Consider the following 25,056-nt stretch of genomic DNA (forward strand, 5'->3'; position numbering starts at 1 on the left):
ATATATTTGCCAATGATACCTTGGACAGGAGTTTGACCTCCAAAATATATAAAGAACTCACCCAACTCCACTCCAGGAAGACAAACAACCCAATTAAAAAATGGGCAAAGGACCTGAACAGACACTTCTCCAAGGAGGACATACACAGGGCCCAGAGCCATATGAAAGGATGCTCAGCATCACCAGCCATCAGAGAAATGCAGATTAAAACCACAATGAGACACTACTTCACATTGATCAGAATGGTCATCATAAACAAATCAACAAACAACAAGTGCTGGCGAGGTTGTGGAGAAATGGGAACCCTAGTACATTGCTGATGGGAATGCAGACTGGTGCAGCCACTGTTGGAAAGTTTGGAATTTCCTCGAAAAGCTAAAAATGGAACTGCCTTTTGACCCAGCAATTTCAATGCTGGGATTATACCCTAAGAATCTCAAGACACCAATTCAAAAGAACCTATGCACCCCAATGTTCATAGCAACACAATTTACAATAGCCAAGTGCTGGAAGTAACCTAAGTGCCCATCAGTAAATGAGTGGATCAAAAAACTATGGTACATTTACGCAGTGGAATACAACACAGCAGAAAGAACTACCACCCTTCGCAACAGCATGGATGGAACTGGAGAACATTATGCTAAATGAAATAAACCGGGTGGTGAAAGACAAATACCATATGATCTCACCTATAAGTGGAACCTAATCAACAAAACAAACATGCAAGGAAAATATAACCAGCAACTACATTGAAAGAAAAAAGAACTGACAGTAATGAGAGGGAAGAGAGAGGGGCAAAGGGGAAAAGAAGGGGAAGGATTGAGGGTGGGAGGTGGGGGTGGGTGGAGCAGGGGAAAGTGGTGGCTAGAAAATGAAGACAAATGTATTTGAACAATAAAAAAAAATTTTTTTAATTAAAAAATAATAAATATGCTAATCAAACACAGACTAATGCTAAGAACAGTGGGGGAACAAGAGTGAATTTTAAAATCTTAGCAAAATTTGGTTTCTCAGAAGATACAATAAAAAATATATCACTTGAATACATTCAGAATGCCTTTGTTATAGAACAAATTATATAAAAAGTTACAAACATGTATTTAGGAATAATTCTTATGAGAAATAAACTATAGCTGCCTTGGAGACAGAGCCTCCTGCACAGAAGAGCCACCAACACTCCAGACCCAAAGGAGGTGTCCGCAACGTTTGCAGAAAGAATTCCAAGACTCCGTGAGGTCGCCATTAGTCATGAGTGATGAGGAAGCTTCAAGGTGACTATGTATGCTGCAAACTCAGTCTCGGCATCCCTGGGAAAAGAGCCCCAAAGAAATTCCTGCTGTAGAAAATCACACCACAGCAAAGTACTGAATTCATCAGTATGATAAAAACTTGAGGAACACACTCCTTCTCAGGACTGTTCATATATTCAGCACACTGTAGATAGCGGAGGAAATGGGTTTTGCTTGCTAACAACTAGCTTCTGATGCTGATGCGATATATAGCCTTTAATGTGACCCTGTGGGAGAAAAACAGAGGGTTGGCTTATGTTTGAGTCACATCACTGATGCTGAATGAGCTGAATACTTAGTCCTATGGCATAAGCATCCTGACACAATCATAGATTCAAGTCACTGGAAGGACAATGAATAAATATACATGGAAAATATAGAAATATACATTATATCTAGCCACCCTAACCCCCTATAAAGCCCCTTGATAATCATGGTATTTCCTGGGGTAAAATTAGTTCTATCAGAAAATTCCTTCACAAAAGCAAAGGGCCGGATAACAACTGTAACGACACTACACCCACGCTTCACATTCTAGACCAGGTCCTTGGCTGAACCACGGGGCTCACACACCATATATATCAGGTTGGCCAGAATACACTGGACTTCATCAATGTCCACGTCTTCCACCTGCATGAACTTCAAGGCAACTAGAAAAGCATCCAAAGATAACTGGTGTGTTTTGAGTAACAAGTACCTGCAAGAGGGAAACAAAGGTCCACAGTAGTTACCAACAGGGTGCAAATACTTCAAAGGTTGAGAAAAGGCACATTGACTGAGTCAGTGGAACACACACCTTTCAATAAACTACTGTTCAAAAGGAATGGGAAAAACTTCCACCTATTAAATACAAAAAAACTTCCACCTATTAAATCCACCTATTAAATAAGAGCTATTAAATATAGTTTTGACTTCTCAATTTTAAATAGCCACTGATACAAATACAATTTTTTATATTTACTGAATATTTCATTGCACCTAAGAATCAGGTATTTTCACATTTTAACATCTCTGAAATCTACCCAGAGCAATATAAAGCCTGCCTTTGTTTGAAGTTTAATTAACTGAGATCCTGTTGGGACTAGGCCTTGGAGAAGAGTCAACTTCCAGTGTTACATGCAAGAAAAACACAACTGCGGAAGAATTCAACTTTCCGACAGATAGGAATGGCAGAGGGAGGCTTGGTTAATTATGAATAAAGGAAATGAACAATTAGTCCTACACACTCTGATAAAATGTGAAATATCTTATTCTTAGGGCTGGCGTTTTAAAATACTTATTACAAAGTTCTCTCACCACTCATCACCTGAGTAATTCCTCCCACAGGTGAGCCTCTGCTCAGCACTCACCTGTGCAGCACCAAGGCCTGTGAGGCAATGGGTGGGCCAGGGAAGTCTGATTTTATTCCACACAATTAAAGGGACAGTGATGGGACCTGTCCACAGAGACTGACATCCCCATCTCAGAAAACACAGCACCTGTTACTGTAACAGTTTTCATAACCTGACAACTCTACTGCATGAGTCATACTAAGAGTTTAAACTTATTTTAAGAAATACTTCGCTTACACTTTCTTAAAAAGATTCCTGTAGGTGATGATCTTCAGCTTCTCCAGAATAAGGAAGATACCACAGCGAATAAAAAAGGTCTCGTGCTTCGTCAGAGCCTCGTTCAGGAGAAGGAGGTTGCCCTCACTGGGGTGGGGAGAGAAGCGCAGGCATGGTCACAGAGCGAACCCCAGGCCCAGGCCCCGGCCCCTCGAAGAGCAGTTGGTGCTCCCACCACATGTGTGAAATTTTTAGTGATTTTATATTGTAAAAGATCCCAATATGGAAAATGCTAAATACTCTACCTTACAGCTTTGGTTACTTCAGCAAACTGCATGAGATGATATTTTTTCAATAGCTCAATGGTTGGCATATGACCCTAAGAAAAAGAGTTAATTTTCCAGAATAAGGGCCCTTTCATTTTTAACAGAATTGGTTTTGATAACATTCTTATCAAGGAATTAAGTTTTAAAAACTTGCAACCCTGTGCTTCTTAGAATTTCTTCTTAAGTAGCTAAACAAGGATTAAAAACATCATAGTATGCTAGGAAAAAAAATAAAAGCTTGTCTAGATCAGAAAACCTGATTTCTGATAAAATACAGTTTTGTCATTCAGTTACATATGACCTCGTTCTTGACCTTCTTATGTTTCTTCTTCTTTATATCATAGTGATAACCGAAAAAATCCTACTATTTCTTCCTAAGATTTAGAAATACGGGAAAAACTTCTAGAAGAATCAGCTAAAAAAAAAATTACACTGGTTGTTTTTGGGAAGTAGAGTTAGAAGTAGGGAAGGGCATGCACGACACTGTTCCTTTTCCATTACAAGCTACCCTGAGCGGTAAGTTTTAATCAAATGTGTGTATTACTTTGATAATTTTTTAAAAAAATGTTTAAATGGAAGGAAAGAAAGCTCTACTGATCACTTTGAAAATATTTTAGTCATTAACATATTAGTTATTTGTCACTGCTTTTTAAGTAACAAAAATAACTTTTGGTGACCAAATAAGACAACCATAGAAAGGGTGGAATGACATTTTTCTTTCTTGGCTAATCCATTTCTATTCATGTAGATTTTGAGGGGGAAATAATATGAACTTATTTTCTTTGTCCTACATTATGATAAATTTTTGAAGGTACCTTAAAGACAAAGGAAACACAAACACAGCCTTTCTAGAAGGATCTGAAAGTGTCAATTATAAAGTGACATGGTTCAGGTTACACATAAAGCTATTCCTCTATGTTGGGGTATGCTCATATGCAGCTGAGATTGTATTCAACTATACACCATCTGTTGTATTTTAAAAAGTCCATAAACTTCTTCAAAGCAATAGGATCTATAAGAACTAAGTAACAATTACTCACCAATAGCATTTTTACTGGAAGTAAATATATCAGAATCATCCTTTTGTTCTTCTGACTTAAACGGTGACAGTGCTCAAAGGCAAAGGACAGGTATTCCTCAGCTACAGAGACAAGGGCGAGAGTCAGACCACAGCATCTCACAGGGCTTTGTGTGCTCACAACACAGTTACTGAAGTTCCCTCCTTGCTCTATAAGGGTAAATTCTACCATTTACCCTTATAGAAAGGCTCTAAAATTTTCAGAAACTATAAATACCTACCATTTATACTATAATCTATTTCTTGCTGTGTTAGGTATTCAAAAATACTAATCAAAGAACCTTCAGAGGAAAAACGTATCAATGCCTTAACAGATGTCAATAGAATAAAATTTAGAAGTTTCTATTCTTATGCTTCATATGTTAAGGGGAAAAAAAAACAATGATGAGGAATAACCAAAGAAAGCTCATCTTCAAAAGCCCTAGATTTATGAAAATTTTTGTGAAAGAGAATTTGAAGTTGGCCTGTATATGCTCATAGAATAAAAAACTAGAGTAATTACTAAGAAAGAGGTGTTATTTTTGTTATCAGAGAATCCATGACTATAAGACATGGAGAGAAAAGTAATTTTTGTATTTTGTATTGCTTCGTATGCAAATAGCTGTTGAAGAAGTGAGTTTAAAAAGCCTGATCTGCCCTGAGTGGTGTGGCTCAGGGGGTTGGACACTGTCTGGCAAACCAAAAGTTGCTGGTTCAATTCCCTGTCAGGGCACATGCCTGGGTTGCAGGCCAGGTCCCCAGTTGGGGGTGTGTGAGGGGCAGCCAATCGATGTTTCTCTCTCACACAGATGTTTTTCTCCCCCTCTCCTTCTCCCTCCTTTCCATTCTCTCTAAAAAATAAATAAAATCTTTTTTAAAAAAAGTCTGGTCCGAGTACAATAAAAGAGGTCATAAAGAACCACCTCATGCCTGCTAATCAAAAAGTTTAAAAAGAAAAAAACTGGCATCATGTTCTTGGGAAAGTTAATGATATAAACTACATAATAATGTAATTTCATGAAAGCGCCACTCTGATGTGCTAAAGACACCATCACCCCTGGACACAAACATCAAAAAGGACAAGAGTCCAAGGACACATTCCCACTGCTCACTTGGTGGTATTTCTGAACACCAGGCTGGCAGCCAAGCTAAGTGCCACCCCAATCTCCACGTCCTGTACCAACATGATCAGCACAAGTAAAAGGAGAAAACAATTACTTATATTAAAGGCCAAGATACTGCTGCTTAATTACCTCACCAAAAAAGATGTCCAGGATAACTGCAATTCTGCATGTATTTCAGGGACCCAGTATAAATTAAGAAACTTCAGTACAACTTTCCTTTTATTTAACCAACTTTAGTGTCAAAAATAAACAAAAAAAAAGTAACTTGAACTTGGTTCTCACCTATATTCTACCCTAAGTAATAATAAAATGCAATAATTGTGTTCTCTGAAACTATACCACAGAGTTGTTCAGAATGCAATGGCTTTAAAATACTGGCAAAAAAAGATTAACAACATACCTTGCTTAAAGTCGCTATCGAACATGGCCTTTCGCCCAACATAGTACCTGTATGTTACTCTCTGCGCTGTGCTATAATCATCTTTCAGGTTTGAGCTGTCAATGGCTCTGATGAGAGGTTTACACAAATGAAGTTTGTTGATCTACGACAAGTAACAACCCACTTAAAATATTATTTAAAAAAACAGGCAGGACAAACTTTTGCTTTACTAAGCACATCTCCCTTCAACTGGAAATGACAAAACCCATCATATCATCACAATTGTTTATTGAATACTAAAATTGAAAACACAATCTGTATGGCATAGATCACACCTGCTTTAGAAAAAACCCTATGAAGTGCTTCAGACGGAGTTCGTTCCAGGGCAGATGTTCCCCCTGAATGGAAGGCCCGCCCAGAAGGGCCAGGTCCCAGCCGCTGCTTTGTGACATAGCTGCTCTTCACCTGGCCAACTTCATGTGGCAAAGAATGATTTCCTCACCCATCCACACACCCATTCAACATTATTATTTGTCTCCTTTCCAGTAGAAAAAAACAGAGAATCAAAAAAAAAAAAAAAGAAAATTTTTATTGGTGCCCAGCCCATTTTTTTAAAAATATTCTTTTTTTGTTGTTTTTTTTTTTTTTTTTTTTTTTTTTTTTTTTTTTTTTTTTTTTTTAATATTATTAGCAGTTAACTATTACCAGAGCAGGCAGAAGGCTGTGGAGTGAAACGTCTCACTTAAAGCCCAGTTCAACACACCGGGCACATTGCTTAACATGCGGGCACCAGTTTTCCCTGGAGCTAACAGCATGAACCTCACAGGCTTCGGGTTTAAATAACACAATGCTATTTACAACAGTGTCCTGCACTGAGCAGACACTCAACAAACGTTAGCTCTTAGGATTATAAATATGCCTGGGCGATGACCAATTCCCAAGCAATGCCAGGAAGGGAAGGTGATAGTTAATAGAAATGGTATCTGGGAAGATAGAGAAAAAGAAAATTTATAAAGATACATTATAAAGTACTGAAACAGGAGCATACCTTAAAGTAAATCTTGAATAACTGATTCACCAGAAACAGCATCCCCCACTTCTTGGAATCCTCTATACCAGCACGACTGTGGGAAAATAATGTTTGTAAAGTTACATAGGAAATGAAAATTTTATTTATCAATCACAAAATAAGCTGCCTAAACAAATTAATATCTTGAGTTAAAACCTCAGTTTGTCATATTCATGAAATAAAATAACACTATGAAAGATGTTTTATCTAAAAGGTAAAATTGAAGAGTCCAAGCCAGGAATTCTAACCCCAGTTAATTATTTGGGCAATACACTCCCCCTATCGCAGCAGCTGAAAACTGCTTAGTTTGCAGCAATATTATGTAAAAGCTCACTGTTATCAAACATTTTTGAAAAATTACAAAGCACTTTCTCTTACCAAGAAAATGAACTACTAAAATACACAACAGTGTGGATGAATCTCAAAAAGAGTAGGACACAGAGCACATACTGAGTGGGTCAATTTATATGAAGTTACCAAATAGGGAGAACTAATCTACAGTGGAAAAAACTCAGAGCTGTGGGGAGGGACTGGCCTGAGCAAAGGGTGTGAGGGAACTTTCCGTGGCAGGAACAATGTCCTCTATCACAATAGGGGTTTGGGTTATATATATGGATGTACTTGTCAAAACTCAGTAAATATACAGTTAAGATTTGTGTGGTTCATTAGATGTAAATTCTGTCTCAAAACACAAAAGAGAAACAAGTATACAGGGGAAAGTTTACTGATGCACACTGCATTGTTTAGGGGAAATTGCACTGATGTATGCAATTAACTTTGAAATGCATCAGAAAAAAAGATAAACTGTTAAATGGATAGAGGGAAGACACATGAACAGATGATAAAGCAAGTGCAGTAAAATATTAATGATTAGCCCTGGCTGGTGTGGCTCAGTGGATTGAGCGCCGGACTGCAAAGCAAAACATTAATGATAGAAGTGGTGGGTATATGGATATTCACCATAAAACTCTTTCAACTTTGTTGAACATTTGAAATTTTTCATGATAAAACATTGAAAAACAATTCAGAACTGAGTCTGCAATGTGTTCGCACCATGAGTGGTTCTTCTTTGGCAGAGCGTGCAGACTCTCACAGGCAGGGCGCTAGAAAGACAGGGACAATGGCACGTTGCCTGGAAACACTGAATCCTGCAGCATGACGTCAAAGCACGTAAAATAAAAATTCCCAAAATATGGAAACAAGCAAGGCTGTTCACAAACCAAGGTAAAAGAAATTGCTCCTTAAGACAAAGATGTGCCCACATGAAAGTACTTAAAACAATATAAAAATATTATTCAGTATTAAAATGTCACTATCTGCTTTGGGATAATAGCCAGGCCTTAACATGATTCCTGTCACCACCCAGTGGTATGATCTCAAACAAGAAACCTTGTCTCTCTAGGTTTCATTCTCCTCAGCTGGAAAATGGAGACAAATAATAATGTTGTTCTAAATACCTCAAATGGTATGATTTAAAAAAAAATTACAAAATCCAAGTACTTTATAACTTACATAAAATACAGTCTTACGGACTGTCCTCACCAACCTGGCATCAGGGACAATGACCTCTTCTGGAGACATGTGACAAAGCAAACCCCAAGGGGAAGGTTTGTCAAGTGAGATTGGCTTTTGTTCCTTGGGTCTATGCCTAGGAGCAGAACTGCCGGGACAGAGAGTCACTCTGCGCTTTACTATTTGAAACACTGCAGGCTGTTCTGCAACGTGCCCGCACCGCTGACACCCTCGCCGGCTACGTACGAGGGCTCTCACCGCCTCACATCTTCGCCCGCACTGGCACTGTCTGTCTGTTTTGAGCCGAGCCATGCTGCAGAAGTAGCAACTCGCTCTGATTTTGATTTGTATTCCCTTGGTGACTAATGACGTTGAGCACCTTTCTGTGGACTTAATGGTCATTTGTATATCTTCTTTGCACAAATATCTATTCAAAACCTTTGCCCATTTTTAGCCGGATTATTTGTCTTTTTATTGTTGAGTTGTAACAGTCTTTATGTGTTCTGGATACTGACGCTTTACCAGCTAAATTATTTGTAAATATTTTTTCCCCATTCTATGGTTGTTTTTCATTTTTTGATAGCATCCTCTAAAGCACAAAGGTTTTTAATTTTGATTAAGTCCAATTTATCTATTTTTCCTTTGGCTGCTTACGCTTCCAGTTTCACAGTTAAGAAAACCATTGCCAAATCCAAGGTCATGAAGATCACTGCTGTGCAGGAATATATAATCAAACAGAATTCCAAGTACCCATATAATAAATATTTACTGAATGCTATTGAGTGTCAGAGACACTATGTAAAAGCAATATACATGCCCTCATGGATTTTGCAATCGAACAAGCATCATCCAAATAATTACTTTTGGTAAGTGCAGAGAACACAAAGTACGGTCTGCTATGAAAATTTATGACAGGACAATCTCATCGACTCTGAGGTTTGGTGGTGAGAAGGGTTGGAGAGGCTAAGAGCTGTGAAATGAGCAGAGACAACCAGGTGAAAAGTTGGGGAGACACGCATGCCAGGCAAAGGAAATGGCATGCGTGGAAAGCCTCAGTGGGGAAGTATCCTGAGGAACTGTTTTTAATTTTGCCCTCGGTGGAGTGTTTTGCGGTGTGGCTGGTGGGGACAGAGTGGTGAGAAATGAGAAGCTGCAACACTTTTCTGGGAACAAGAGGTTTTGCTTGTTTATTTACACATAGAAAGCTTTTTTTTTTTCCTTAGCTTTACAATATCCTAAAACTCTCACTCCAATGGACATGATTTTATAATGCATGAAGAGCTGGAGTTTCAGGAGAAAAACAGAAACTCTGAAGTTGAATCAAATGGAAAGTCTAGAATCAAAAAAATAAATAGTGGCCAATAAGAACAGTCAGCTTGCGACAAGGTCAACATCAATTACCCAAACTGAAATAGAAGCAGGGGCAAAGGCTGAAAAATAAATAAACAGAGCATCAGTGTCCTGTAAAATATTATGATGTAGTCTAACATACATGTAATTGGAGTCCCAGAAAGAAAAGGGAAATAAAGGGGCCAAAAAGTAGTTGAAGAATATAAAAAATTTAGATTAAAAAAAAATCTAATAAGAAACATCTATTTACAGAGCCAAGAAGCCCAATGAACAATGAACAGGAGAGATACAAAAACACATGAGTGCATTGGGGTCAAATTACTGAAAAGCAAAAGTGGAAAGAAAAAACAGAGGAAAAAGAATCAATACATACCAAGACACAATAATAAGAATGACAACTGACTTTTCATCAGAAACATAGGTAAGCTGATAGAAAGACATTTTAAAGTTTTAAAAGTTCAATCTAGAATTCACCTAGCAAAAAGATCTTCAAAAATGAAGACAAAATAAAAGAGTTTCAGAAAAATGAAAGTTTCGCATAATCATCGTCAGCAGACATACACTAAAAGCAAAATGCTAAACCAAGTTCTCAGAGTAAAGGGAAATGGTACCAGATAGAAACTCAGATCTATAGGAAGGATTGAAGAGCTCAAATGGTAAATATGTAAGTAAGCCTAAAAGACTATTTTTCTCTTTTCTTATTTCCTTACAAAACAATCGACTGTTTAAAGCAAAAAATAAACTGCCTGCATGATTGCAAAATACGTCCAAGTAAAACAAATGTTAACAACAGACAAAGGTCAGGGAAGGGACAATGTGTGATGATAGGAGACTGGTAACATCTCAAGTCTCCAAAACCTTACTCACGTGTCACTGGCACAGACGCGGAAACAGCTCATCAACAATTCAGCTGCTTTTTCCAACATGTCCCCAACTTTGCCTTTTCCTTTCTTAACCAATTGCTGATCTGCCTAATAGAATATAAAGACATTTATTTTCTTTTTCTGCTAGATTCCTTAATTAAAAAAGAAAATCACAGTGCAGCTAGAAGAAAATAAAATGGCTACAACTAAAAGTTGAAGTCCCAAAAGGTTCTGGTGAAGTCATCTGTTCTGTACTATTGTATTTTTAAAAATTTAGAAATTATAGCTTAGTCCAACTCTTCCACAAATCAAATCTCTCTTCAACCAATTCAAGTTGATAAGTCGATCACCAATGTTTAAAGCTTCCACTGCATGTCACTCTGCACTGCTTTTGTTTCCTCAGTCACCGATCTTCCCTTCTCCTATGCACTGCTAGTCCTTGAAACACACACTTTCGATAGATATCAAAGTCATTACGAAGTCTGGCTCTTCCTTTATTTTTCAGTTTTCTCCCACTCATATTCTCCCTATCACAGGTTCTCAGTGTAAAGTCTTATGAACTCTTGAGAGGATTCAAGATACCTGCAGAGAGCCCACATAGTAAAAACTATTTTCATGATAACACTAAACCATTATTTCTTTTTATTGTATTGCATTTGTTCTGCTTGCACTGTTGGTGCAAAAAAACAGTAGAAGGTGAAACTACTAGAGCCTTCCCAGAAGCACCAAACTGAACTAGTCATCGTTTGCTTAACATAGTGCATTTACAACCCATCAATTAATCAAACAACTAATAAAGTTAATTTCACTTTAAAAGTCCCTAATGATACAGTAAATATTAATTTTATTGTCTTGGTCCTTGAATACAGAAATTTTTAATGTTCTTTGTGATGAAACGGAAAGCACACACAAAGCACGTCTGTCACACGCTGAAGTATGATGGCTGTGTTAAGGAGAAGTACTAGGACACTGTTGGAGTTGCCAGCTGCACCATGGAACAAATGACAGACAAGCAAGGCAATTCAGGCATGCTTGAAAGAGAATGAAAGAAGCCTGTCCCTTCCAGGCAAACAACTGACAGTATTTGTTGCCAATGACAATATTTGTGCTTTCAGGAAAAAAACAAGAGTTTCGGAAAAACTTGTATGGACCACCATGAACTTGCCAGATTTCCATTACTTTCAGGCTTTTTTGATGAGGTCACTGTAGATATTAACAAATGCAGAATTTTTCTGGGGTTTTTTTTTTTTCACATAATGAAATATATCAACATTGGGAATATGTGCATAATTCAGTGAAATAAAAATTTCCAAATGTTCGATGTATGTTACAAAACCATACAAGGGTGAAAAACATCCATTCAGTGTGCATGACTCACCAGTGGATTTTGAGGTAACAGTAGAAAAAGTTCACTACTAAGCTTCAGAGGCCCCATTATAACTAACCTTTAAAAATTAGCTTTTAGAGTTTGGGTATAGCTTGAAGATTATCTAGAATTATCTGAAAAGGCTACTAAAATACTCCTCCCTTTTCTATTTACATCTGTGTGAGGCCAGGCTGTCTTCATATATTCAACCAAAACAACATACTGCAGCTTAGCAAACACAGAAGCAGAAATGAGAATCTGGGTGGCTTCTGTTAAGCCAGACATTAAAAAGTTTAAATTGTAAAAGAATGCCACCATTAGTACTTTTCGTTCATTTAAAAATAGTCATTTTTTATTTAAAAGTTAATTATGTTACCATGTAAAAGCTTCATTATTACTTTAAGTGAACAGATATTTTCCCTGTTAAAATTTCTAATACAGTAAACATAAATAACTTTAACACATATAAACAAAAGTTTTTTGGGGACCTCAATAATTTTAAGTGACTATAATTTCAGTTCTAGTGTTTCCATTTGACCTTCTTTATATCTTCTATTTCTCTACTGAGACTATCCACATTTCCACGTGTTTCAAGTATGTTCCTATTTGCTTCTTTAGGCTTTTTTAGGATGGCTGATGTAACATCCTCATCAGGGAATTCCAACACTGTGTCATCTCCATGTTGGTGTTTGTTGATCGTCTCTCGTCATTCAGCATCTCAAAAGGCTAAGATTTTCTTGATTCTTGGTATGTTAAGTAATTTTCAATTATATCCTGGATATTTGGGGTACTATAACCTTACGAGTCTGTGGACCTTATTTATCTTGTTTCAGCAGGCCTCTGCTGATACCATGAGAGTGGGTCAATGAGGGCTCTACCTCTTTGGCACTGGGTGAGATTGGGGTCTGGCTCCCCACAGGCCTTGCTGACAGGGACTGGAGACCTACAGACTTTGTGTGAAGTGCCACAGAGATTGTCAAAGAGGTCTGTCCTGACGGGCTGCCTCGCCCCTTCCTGCTCTCCTTGGGGCTTCCTCATTTCTGCCTGTTAGTGTCCCTGAGTTTTACACTTTTCTGAGACCCAGGCTAGGACAGACAGGAGGCAAAAAAGAAATGCAGGACACTCACTGCTCTTGCTGTTTTACAAGTCCCTGTCCCTCCTTCTCTCCACCTCTCAGAGACATATTGGCTTTAAAATTCCCAGCAGGAGGAACAGGAAAAATAGGTGAGGTGTGCCTACCTCCCCTTGTCCAGAGTCGTAAGTCATTAATAATTTTTAAAACTGCAATGGGGTCTTAGAACCAAAATGTTGAGAAATGCTTCTCCAAAACTGGCTTATGTAGACTCCCAAGGAGAAACCAACTTCATAAAATCCAGGATCTTTACCTCCTCATACCAGAGAAACCCTTAGCTATTGCCTCAATCTACACTAAGTTGGAATTCTTTAAGACAGGGGATAGGCCACATCTTAACAGTAGGAGAGACAGCAGAACTGCTCATCTATTATTGCTCCATCCCCTTTAAAAAATACCATAAATGATAAACCATATACAGAAACAACTCTATCTCTACAGTGTGAAAACTGATGTTTACTTGTGTTTACATCAATCCAAACAGAACAATTAGTTAAAACCTCCCCTGTTCTTTTGCCCTCTATACCAGATACACACCAACCCCCACTCATGCCTCAAAACTTATGTAAAGAATGACATGAAAATAAGCAACAGATACCAAATCTAGGTTATAAAACAACAGTGATACAAAATGAACTTACATTATTGGCAAATACTCGAAGGTCAAGTGCTACTGCATACATGACAGGCAGAGCCCTACAGGGGTAAAAAAGCAGGTATGTTTGAAGAGGCTATGAGGTCAAAGAGGCCACTACCAGAAGTGGGAATAACACAAACACACAGGGTTATTAGCCAGAATGGGAGTCAGCACCCCTCCAAGAATTCAATAGCTACTGTCACCTTCCTCATCTTTCATCAGGATAGCTTGCAGCTCTCGGGCTTCCTGATCAACAAAGAGACCAGACACTGAAGTGCTCCATACCTACTACCTGGGACCCTCCTCAGAGGCCTAGATCCTGGTCCACCTAGGGGTCCTCAGTCTGAGGCAGCACCTCCTTACACAGTTCCCAGGACATTCTCCTTCCCCACAATTACGCAAATAGCTCCATTAAAAAAAGATATGGTTTAGTAAGGTTTCCTAACAGCAACCAGAGTATGCAATAGACAAAATGTCATAAAACAATTTTTTAATAATCTAGTTAGCAGTATTGGGCTTCTTTCCATGGATAAGATAAGCCTTCACTTAAAAAGGGTGTTTTTTTCTGTGTTTTCCAATGTAAACGAAATTTCATTATTTACCTAGTTTATTAATAAATCATAAATCATAAAATTAAGAATTAGCTTGGTAAACAACTTAAAGTAACCCAACTATTATGTATTATATCACACCAAATGAACTGAAGTTGATCTATTCCTTTTATCTGAGTTTAAAACCAAAAGTAAATTCAAAATTGACAACTGGAAAGGAAAAAAGTGTTTAATAAGTATTTTAGAGCACTGAAGGGCTGAAAGAAAAATAAAACACTTCATGTTAATATAAACACACTGCAAATAACTTGGCTGATCTGTCATTTAAGTTTACACTGACTATTAAAATTCTGTTATTCATGTTGGTATTATTATATCAAACCATGATAAATGTCCACATAGAAAACATATTTTTACCTAGAAAAATTTTTAAAAAGCCTCTGCTAAAAAATACTGCTAATTCCTCTAGTTGTTCTGTCCGTACTTACCAGTTTTCTTCTTTGTGGGCCTGAAATGCCCGCAGGAATGACGTGCTATGTTAAGGAAGGTATATCATATAAAAGCCAAACAATGTTACAAATGATGAGAATAAAAAATAAGGACCCTAACCTTTAACGGGGATAGCTCACCATATAAAAAATTATGTGAAATCACAGCAATAAGTTCTTGAGGAAAAAAATGTATAAATCCACCTACAAATATCTGAGTATCATAAGGTACAAGAATACTAAATATATTTATTTCATACATACGTTCTCCAAAGTAAGAAAAAGACTACTGTTCCAAGATTTTTTAAAATTGGCAATCTCAAACACTTTATTTGGTTTCTCAAAGCCAAGATGGTCACAAGTTATACGTAATAGGCTGTGGAATCTGTAGCATGAAGTTTAATTCATCGATTATAGAGTTCCTAAATTCAAAAGAGACTTACTAGTTAGCAACCAACCCTCTTCTGTGTATATTTAAATAATATGGTTTAAAAAAATAAGCAAATAGACTCTAAAGATACATATAAATACTAGGACACTCACTGACAAGGGCCTTAGCTATCAGATACCACTTAAATGATTTAAATCAGATTTTAGGTTTGATTAAGGTCTTTATTGACCACAATTAAGTGACAGTGTGTGTTGAGTCCACTCTTGTCCATCTGTATCTGGGTTTTGGAGTTTGATATTCCACCAAGGGGACTTAACCAGTCCCTGTAACTACACCAAAATATTAATCTTTACAACAGATTTAAATAAAATCCTTAATTATAACCAAATCCTTACTATATAAAGTTAACTAAATGACTGGTTTAAGGTCTATGCTGAATTTAAGTACCCAAGAGAAATAGGGAAATGAATTTATCTTCCAACAGGTTTTAATTCCTTCCTAATTACAGGGATAAATAAAATTAGCTCAAGGTCTCAAAACCTTAAATTCCAAATAATCCACTGTACCTGTTATAAATTGAATAGTTAACACAAATGACAAAAGATATTGGACGATGACAGTCTGGCATTTGTATGCCTCTATGAAGTCATGGTTTCCCACTGCGTAAGTGCACCTGGAAAAGAAACACTGGAGACTCAGGGCAGAGGCAGCAGAAAGTGCATTTATAGGGTACAAACCTAGAAGTGAACTAGGCAGCTCACACATCTTTCACCAAAAACATCCTAATTCTCAACTGATCCTGGAGTGAAATGGACCTCCTGCTTGGCAGGCTACAAAACTTGAAGAAACACATAAATAGCTATTTGAAGTGAAATGAGTTGGTATATTATGAAATTCCACATTGTTTTGAGACTATTCTTTTAAGTCCCAGAAGGAGAACCTAGTTGCCAGTAGGTTCTATTAGAAACATGCACTGATAGTACAGTATGCCACTTAAATAAGTGATGACCGTCTAACTAGATGTCCAGCTGGGTAGAGTCAGTATTAGTTCATCAACAAATCTGGAATCCCATAGCATACTGCACAGAGCGAGGAAACTGAAGGGTATCTTACATTACAAGGAACACAGAAGCACCCCAACTTTACCAAAGACCTCACAGAGCTACCCCACCTTGCCCCCTCCACCCAGCCTGTTCTAAAACATTGGAAGCATTGCAGGCAGAAAGGCAATTAAACACCACATGCTTCAAGGACATAAAGCTTTGCTTGAATTGATGGTTTAGTGATAAACATGGAAGAAAAGAAATGTAAATAAAAAGCAATATTTCATTTGCTTTGCTTAGCTGCAGTTTCTTTCCCAATAAGGCAAAGAGGTCAAAAACCGGCCATGCAAGTATTTCCCTGAAAAACACAAGCCAACAGTGGGCTCTATAACCTACTAAATGAAAGACCAGGACACAGTCAGTATGATGAGTATCAACTGATTTTTTTAATAGTATCACACAATAAACATATAAAGATATATGATCACAATACAATTTTTTTTAAATCCCGAGGATGTAGTCAGAGCATGAAAGGGAAAGGGGGAGAGAGAGAGGGAAAGAGAGTTGGGGGGAGAAAGCGGGGAGAGAGAGAGAAGGAAACATTGATCAGTTGCATTCTGTATGCAACTAAAACAGGGATCGAACCCACAACCTAGCTATGTGCCCTGACAAGGGATCAAACCCACAGCCTTTTGGTGTGCTAGATGACACTCCAACCACCTGAGCCACCCAGCCAGGCCACAATATAATTTTAACTTTTAAAAACATACATGATCCTTGAAATGAGAAAAAAGTTTAAGTAAAATGACAAACATACTTTTCTACTTTTTCAAAGTAATTACTCACTGCTTCAAGCATTAGATGATGTTAAATAAAATCCCTAGTCAATTCAGCAATTTCAAGATTTGCTTGTTTTACTTCCTTACCTTAAATGAGCTGCAAACATTTCATCATAAGGGGGTTCCAAAACTTGTTGACACTTTTCCTCTGGAGAAGCCAACTAATACATTAAATGATAAGAAGAAAAATGGCAAAAATATAATTATCAGGCACAGAAAGAATGCAATATGTAGAGACTTAGACAAATCTGTTTCAAAAGAATTTACACTTTATAGTTAACAGTAACATCATACACTTTAGCACTTCTAAGTAAAGGGGTAACTACTTTAACAAGTATTTATCAAGCTTGAGCCACATAGAGCACAGATGAATACAATGTTTTGTCTACCACAGGCTTGGAAATAGTCTAGGCTGTTAAATACATATCTTAATTTTTCATACATATCTTAATATTTCTTGTCAGTTAGTCAAGAACTATTTAGAAAGCAGCTACTGTCTGCTTAATAAATAAGGCATAATAAGTAAGGCCTATCATACCTCACATAAATAAAGTTTAATGAGTTAAGAGAAGTTGCCATGTTAGGAATCACTCCTTCTCAGCTTTCTTGGTAATAGAACCACCCTCTCTCTGTCCTGGGCTAGATTAGATGATATTTATTTCTAACTCTTCCTTTCTTCTCAATGGCCAAATTTTAGATCACATGAACGATGGATTATATAGCATATGGAATTTAAAGAGGAATCAGTCTACTTTAATACTGATCCAATCTATATATAAATGTGGAAGGGGGAAATGACAACATCAGAAAAATCATCATTCTGCAGTCCCTGATGAAATAATTGATTTGGACAATGGCCACCAGGGAATGGAACCATCAGATGGAAGGTTAACGGGGAATTTTATAATGAAGAAATCAGCCTCAGATTACAAATGGGCAAACAGACGTGTGCCCCTGAAGTGCAATAGGAAGCACACAGCACCAACTGCGGAGGATCTACCCAGCAAGTTGAACCTGAATCTTACCGAGTCTGCCACTAATTTCTATTTACAGCAATAGTGTTCAATGTGTTCTGCACATTAGAACCACCTAGGGAACATTAAATTAAGTAAGTAAGTAAGTAAGTAAGTAAATAAATAAATAAATAAAGGCCTGTTTCTACTCCAGAAACTGGTTTGCATGGTCTAAGGTGTAGCCTATATGCTGCCAAATATAATCATTAAAAGATAAGCTTGACCTCTAAACTTGTCTTAGGAAGCCAGCTAGGCTGTAACCCTCTCTCTGTGCACAGCCCTTCCACCTACCTGAAGCCGTGGGTTGGCAACATGGGGATGCTTGAAAGACACCAGCTCTGCACAGGATTCCCCATCTCTGGTGTCGATTGCTTCATAGACCTGAAGCATTTGAGAAGAGAAAAGCTAAGTAGAAAATCAAACACTATTCAAAGGGAACCTAAACAACACATTGTATAGCACTAAAATTCACTTTCCCTACTTTGAAATCAATCAGAATAATCAAAATATAACAAGTCAGTATTCTGTTTAGCCAGCAAACAGTAACTACTTTTCACAATGAAATCTTCTGAGGGCAAATAACCAGGTGACTTACTGTTAAAAACTGTGAAAAAGCAGAATAAGTCAGTTTATTATTTCATTATTCGTGAAGCTGAATTATTCTAGTTTTACTCAGTCATATGAGCAGACATCTGAAAATTCACTTTCACAACTTATGGGGGAAAAAAAGAAGTTATAAACCACCTATTTCCAAAATTCAAAAGGCTTCCATTCAACCTCACTATAAAATAAAAATTGCAATGCAATGGCTAAATGAATGGTGTCAAGAGTCACACAACAGATACCTGTGTGCTGTAAGAAAGAATGAAATAAACCTACATATAATAACATGGGAAAGTGTCTGCAACATGCTTAATGTTATGCAAAAGAAAAAAGAAAAAAAATAGTCCCAGGAAAAGTGCATAACTTGATCTGGCAGAAAAAGGAAAAGTACGTATGACATGTAAGCACAGGGAGAAACGCAGGGCCTCATGCCATACCAGCTGACCCCTTAGACAGTGGACTGATGGCTGAGAAGGCTTTTATTTTGTGTACTTCCATGCTGGGAGACTGTTCCAGCAGACATTTGTAATTAGAAAAGCAAATGATATTTTTAAATTATATTCACAAAAAATGACATAAAAATAAGTGAGAAGAAAGTCAAGCATGGAGCTGCATATACTATATATCTATAATAAAATTAAATATATAAATTTTATGCCCACAAGACTTCAGCCAGAGACATCATAAAGAGAATATCCAAATAGTATTCACCCAAAAGAGCTCACATCCTACCCAGCAGTGAAATGCAACAAGATACCTCTATATGCCCACAGAAGAGTGGAAATTGAAAAGTCTGACCATACTAAGTGCTCCAAGAGTAAAAAAGCAACTGAAACTCTCACACTTTGCACGGGGAAAGTGAAGTGGCATCCACTTTAGGACATTGTTTGGTATGCAAGTTAGGAGAGCATACACTTAACTTGCATAGGCTCCCCCACCCAGTATTCCTATGCCCAGGCACCCACCGCCAGAAAAATATGGAGGCATAACCAGAACACCATGGTGATCCAAATCCTCATCTACTATACTGCTCAGAGCACTGACAGGGGATATTTACACCACCTCATCTAATAAAGAATTTGCTACTTGACTATTCAACAAAACTATACCAGCGTTTACATTTTGAGACAACAATTCCACTTCTAAGGATTTACTTTACAACAAAAAACAAAAGACTTTCACGTAGTTACTTGTTGATGTCCTCTGAGTAATGACAAAATACAAGTCCCATCAATATTTTGGAAGGAAGCTGATAAAGGTGGCCAAAGTTCCCGTCATGGGGGGTATGGGTAGGTGTGTACATGTGTGAAGGAAAGCAGAGGGATGGCAACAGGCTCTCTTAATGAACTAATCCATCCTTCAGTGGACACTAAGATCATGGGCAACCTGTTACCTGCTTTACTCACTGTTATTATGTCATGTCCCAGAAGCTTTGGCCTCCCACTTGACCATAGAGCTGGACTCCAGTTAAGCCCATTTTAGCAGGACCACCGTTGGGCCTGGTACATGAACTGCAGAGCTCACCAGGTAAAGTTCTGTGGCCCTGGACACTTGTAGGAATAAGTTCTCTTTCTTGGCTGCTGCTGGTCCCTTCAAAAACTCCAGGTTCCAAGCTGGTCTATGGAATCATCTTCTCTGGGAACACACGGTTCCCCAAGAATATACTTACTAGCTATGTTCCCTAGAAAGACCTAGAAGTAATGACTCCCAGTAGCAAAAGCACACTTAGCACTCAGGTTGGTTTTCTAAATTCCATTCCCCACTAAAAGGAATCAGAAATCCCTGGAGAAGTAGCTGATCCAGTGCCAGGACAAGGAAAGAACTAGGTGAGCATGGAATAAATGTTACTGTGCCAGAAAGCAAAGCAGGGATTGAAGAAGGATGAAGACATATCAAAAAACCATGGAAACCAGTTTCAAGGTGCTCCCAGAGGCCAGTATTAATAATAGGCTTAATGTTGGTACTGGATTATGACTTAGCATTAAAAATAATCCACAATGATACTTTTAAAAAGAAGGGCACAGGGGAAAGCATTTTTTAACTGATGAAATACTAATACATGTAGAAAGAATGACAGAACACCATCACTGGGCAAACATTAATTAATAACATGACTTAGAAAAGGGTTACAAATGAAAACTAAAACCATTTTGTCAAAGAGTCTTGAGGAATAGGATACTCTTAGGTTCTCCTAGTGCATCCAACAGATTACAAACAGACTAGTGACAAGGGAAAAGGTACCTTGACATTGGAGCAATCTGATGGACATCAGATGAATCAGTGTCACCAATTTGTGACATCTGAGGTGAGGCTATGGGAAATCCACACTACCAAATTCAACCGAATCTAATCACCAAGAAAACTCTCAAAGGCAGATTGTGAGGCCTCTACATGTCAACTGGCCAAGACATTTAAAAAAAGGTTAAATGTCGTAAATGACACCGCCCCCGCAAAAAAAAAACCCCAAAAAGTAAGAGACAATTAATTGAGATTAAAGAATTAAAGAGCAAACAAACCAAAATAAGTATATGATCTGCCTGGATCCTGGATTTTTTAAAAAAGAAGTTCTACAGGACACTTCAGAAGACATGGAAAATTAAAGTACAGGTTTTATATTAGGAAATATTGATGTTAAATTTCTTGGATGTAATAAAGAAAGACGCCACAGTTATACAGTGGATCAGCCGTGATCCTAGGTGAGTGCATGCGGAAGGGCCCTGGTGTCATCAACATCCTTTCAAATGGTTCTGAATACAGAAGTGCACATGCCCAGAGGGAAGGATGAAGCAAAAGTGGGCCAGGTGAAGGGTATACGTGTCTTCATTGTATTTCTTTTAGGTTTTCTGTAAGTTTGAAAATTTTCAGAATAAAAAGTTGGAGGAACAATAAAAATTTTATATGTAAACACTGTTTTTAAAAAGTAATTTGCCATTTGAAATAAGAGTTTGCACAATGTACAAAAGAAATGAAGGACACTAAAAAAATAATACCAGATCTCAAAGAGATACTAGAAATGTCAAGATCCACCTCTGGGGAAAGGTATGTGCAAACTGATCTTTTTCTAAATAGAACAATTTCAAAAAGTAGACTACATGGGAAAATATAAGATAAATTCATTCAACCTGTTCTCTCCAAACAGAAACTAAATTGAATGAATGCCTATTGAAACTCCCAGCACTAAAAAACCAGCCTCAATAGATGAGGGGACATCTTAGTCACAGATAACTGTCCTTGGGCCTCTTGAGATGGATGTGCTAGCACCCCAAGGCCTTGATTGCTGGCTCTTCTATTCAGGTCGCTACTTAGACCTATTTAAGTGGCTGGTGACCTTGAGAAATAAAGGGGTTTCCCTCCCATCCCCAATCCTGGACAAAAGCAAACTAGCTTTCTGCCTGCTATAAAATGGGTAGATTTCCCCAGTACAATGTTTTTCTCTTGACACATCTGCAGGTACCCTCCTGGGACCATCATATAATCTGGTGTCCAGGGGAACCAATACCAACATGCTGATGCCATGCTGCTTGCTATGCTGAGTAATAAGGTCCTTGTCTCTAACCCAGGAATCACATGTGTTCTGCCAGCATCCACAAAAATGACAGGGGAATTCATTAGCTTATGAAGAGGGTAACATCAAACCCCAGATCCAATAGCTATTAGGAAGTGATCGCAGAGAACATGGGAAACGAGACATACCACTTGTCCAAAGATACCTGCTGGCTGAGAATGTTGTGACAAGTGTCAAATAAGGAATGTCGATATATCCAGGTTGACAAGGTCTCTGAGATTCAAGAAATAATATACTTCAGAAACTAAGTAACAGCCAGGCTCAGACAAGGACAGGAAAAGTTGGCTGAAATCTCAACCAACAAAGGCAGTGAGCTTTGTGTTAACAGCAAGAACTTAACTCTGAACTGAACTCTGGAGCCAGAACTCCTGGTTTTAATGTGCCACTTACTTGCCAGTGACCTTGGAAAACCAGTTACCCTCCTCGGTAAAATGGGGTGTGCAATACCTCCTATAAAAATAGTGTTAACAACTGTGTCTGGTTCTTAGTAACCATTCAACAAGCACTCTTCTAATCATTCTTCTTATCACCCCAAACTATTTCATCAAATAAGATAGACAATTAAAGGAGATTCTCATAGTGCTCCTCTGAGAATGCAGAGAGCAAGACTGAGAGGTTGTTTGGTGAAACAGGGGAGTCTGAAGCTTAAAGTTAGACAGGCCAGCACAAATCCTAACTATACTCCTCACTACAATGAATAGGTCTGAGCACTGGCAAATCACTCAGCTCTACCATTCAACCTATGGGCAAGCTTCAACCCCTTCTATCTGCCTCCATTTATCCAGTCAACAAATTGTACTGTGCATCCCCATGAGTCAGACACCATTCAGTGCACCCAGAATGGAAAAAACTAAAAAAATGAAACAGCTATATGTGAGCAATAAAAATGTAAAAGGTTAAGAAAAACATAAAATTCTAAAGAGATTTTATATTCATTTTGGTTCTCCAATGTCTAAGTCCTTGCTCAACTTCAATACATTGATTTTGGAAAATGTTAACTCTGCAAAGACAAGACACAGCACACTTATTCTTAAGAAAAGGTCTTAGGTCTCAATTATGACTGGCGAATGAACGCATATTTGTATGTTTTAAATTAAAATAAAAGCATGTAACTGTTTCATGATTCCTGTTTTAACAAACCTTCTCAATTAAACAACTAATGATCCTAATCATCTCTGACTATATCCAACTAGAAATCTTCACCTGGTGTCAACAGACGCCTGCAATTCAACATGTCCAAAACTAAATTTATTTTTCCCTCCAAATCTGATCTGCTTATCTGTTGCCTAAACTGGGCTAGAAACTTGGGAATCTGTCTTGACTCCTCCCTATCCCTCACCAGGCATTATCCCCCAGGCTTGGTAACTGTTTCCTTCAGATACTTTTAAAATCCACTTCCTCTTTCCTTTACCGTTATTACCACAGTTCTAGTTATGCGAATTAGCAAAATCTAATGGGAAGAACAAAAGCTTTGAATACATAGACACCTATGTTTGAAATATGCTACTGCCGTTTACTGGCTTTAAAGAGAAAACCCCTGTGAGAGACATTTCCCACAGGTTGTAAAGCATGCAAATGCTAACACAGAGTGTGCACTGAGTGTCAGCTACGACTAGAAGTTCGCAGCCGGGAATACGTGCTATCTCCACCTCCTGCTTGCACCCCTGTCTGTCCGAGAAAAACTCGAAGTCAGGCCCTTCTGTCGGGCCTTCAATGACTACACAAGAGCCAACCTCCACTCCTTGGCACGGCTAACGGGCCTGCAGCATCCGCTAGGACTAGGGACGCGCCCCCTTTCTCTTTCTCCCTCACCCCCCCTAAACTGAGGGCAGCGACCATCTGCGCACCCCTGGGTCCCGAGGAAACACAGCGGTGCGCCTGATGCAATCATCCTTGCTTCCCGACTGGCAGCAAACGCCCAGGTGCAGTCAGGGAGCAGACTCAGCAGGACGGGCAGTGTCCCACCTGACCCCAGCCAGACACGACGCGGCTGCCCACCGCATCCCAAGGTCGGGCAGGCCAAAGCGAAAAGGAGAAGACTCAGCAGACCGCGCGCGAGGCGGCGGGACTTGCGTTACCTGCTGCAGATACTGGTTGATAGTGATGTGCGCCATGACAGCGCCCACGGCTGGGACCGGGCGGAGCATGCGCGAAGGGCCGCACGTCACTTCCGGCCCGCGGTCCGTTTCGGGCCTCACTCCCGGGGCCCAATTTGTCCCGCACGTTGGTTCCGCACGGTGTGTTCGTGAGAACTCGAGCCCGGGACCGGCATGGCGACGTGCCCGGGCTGAGAGAGGCTGAGGGTCTCTATACTGCGATTCCCCCAAATCCCCTCGGCTAGGACTCGTGGTCCGCGCTCCCTGGGTGCTTCTGCCAGACCGGGGAGCGCCGAGCCCCCTGAGCTGACAGGGCTTGTGCTCTGTCGCGCCCTCGACTTTTGCAAGTTCCACACGGACCACGGCTGACGCGGGCTGGCCGCGCTCGCGAGCATAGGGTCGGGGGCCAGGGCCGGGGCCAGATCGGGGTCAGAGCGGAGAGGGGGCTTGGCGGAGGCCGTGCGGCAGTTGGCGAGAGCCGGGGCGGCGCTGACGAGGCCAGGAGTTGCTGAAGGGAGTGGAGGGGAGAGGCCCCACCGCGCGGCTCGGGGAGGAGGCGGAGAAGGCAGCCGGACGGGGCGGGGCGCCCACTGCTTCCCGGCCGCAGCCATGGCCGACGAGACCCCCAGGAAGGGCAACTTCTCGGCGCTCGTCGGGCACACCAACGGCCTTACCAAGCCCGCGTCCCTCGCCGCGGCTGCCGTTAGCTCCAAGCCAGGGGGCAGCGGCGGCTCCAAAAAACTAGTGATCAAGAATTTCCGAGGTGGGTAGTCGGGGCGGCCTAAGGAGGGGGGAACCTTGTGAGCCGGGGGAGAG

General features: G+C 39.3%; 2 protein-coding genes across 2 annotated transcripts in view; one reads left to right on the forward strand and one right to left on the reverse strand.

Moving 5' to 3' along the window:
• Window positions 1-873: 873 nt before the first annotated feature.
• Window positions 874-24,315, reverse strand: PCID2 (PCI domain containing 2). Its single transcript, XM_054565883.1, has 14 exons — window positions 24,223-24,315; window positions 18,268-18,357; window positions 17,051-17,124; window positions 15,689-15,754; window positions 14,691-14,732; window positions 13,656-13,710; window positions 10,521-10,624; window positions 6,771-6,846; window positions 5,744-5,885; window positions 4,203-4,303; window positions 3,142-3,215; window positions 2,858-2,983; window positions 1,863-1,986; window positions 874-1,516 (listed from the first exon to the last, which is right to left on the reverse strand). Exons 1-14 carry the CDS (start codon window positions 24,289-24,291, stop codon window positions 1,427-1,429), a joined length of 1,233 nt encoding a protein of 410 aa, XP_054421858.1. The 5' UTR covers window positions 24,292-24,315; the 3' UTR covers window positions 874-1,426.
• Window positions 24,316-24,376: 61 nt separating this feature from the next.
• The window catches only part of CUL4A (cullin 4A), a 63,880-nt gene continuing 63,200 nt past the window's right edge, over window positions 24,377-25,056 (forward strand). The window contains exon 1 of the mRNA XM_054565881.1: window positions 24,377-25,003. Within this exon, the coding sequence (XP_054421856.1) occupies window positions 24,850-25,003 (154 nt within the window). The 5' untranslated portion in view covers window positions 24,377-24,849. The remainder of the gene's footprint in view (window positions 25,004-25,056) is intronic.

This window comes from Pteronotus mesoamericanus, unplaced genomic scaffold (assembly GCF_021234165.1).
Source record: "Pteronotus mesoamericanus isolate MK-2021 breed Mesoamerican mustached bat unplaced genomic scaffold, CSHL_Meso_final contig_169, whole genome shotgun sequence".
NCBI classification, from domain to species: domain Eukaryota; kingdom Metazoa; phylum Chordata; class Mammalia; order Chiroptera; family Mormoopidae; genus Pteronotus; species Pteronotus mesoamericanus.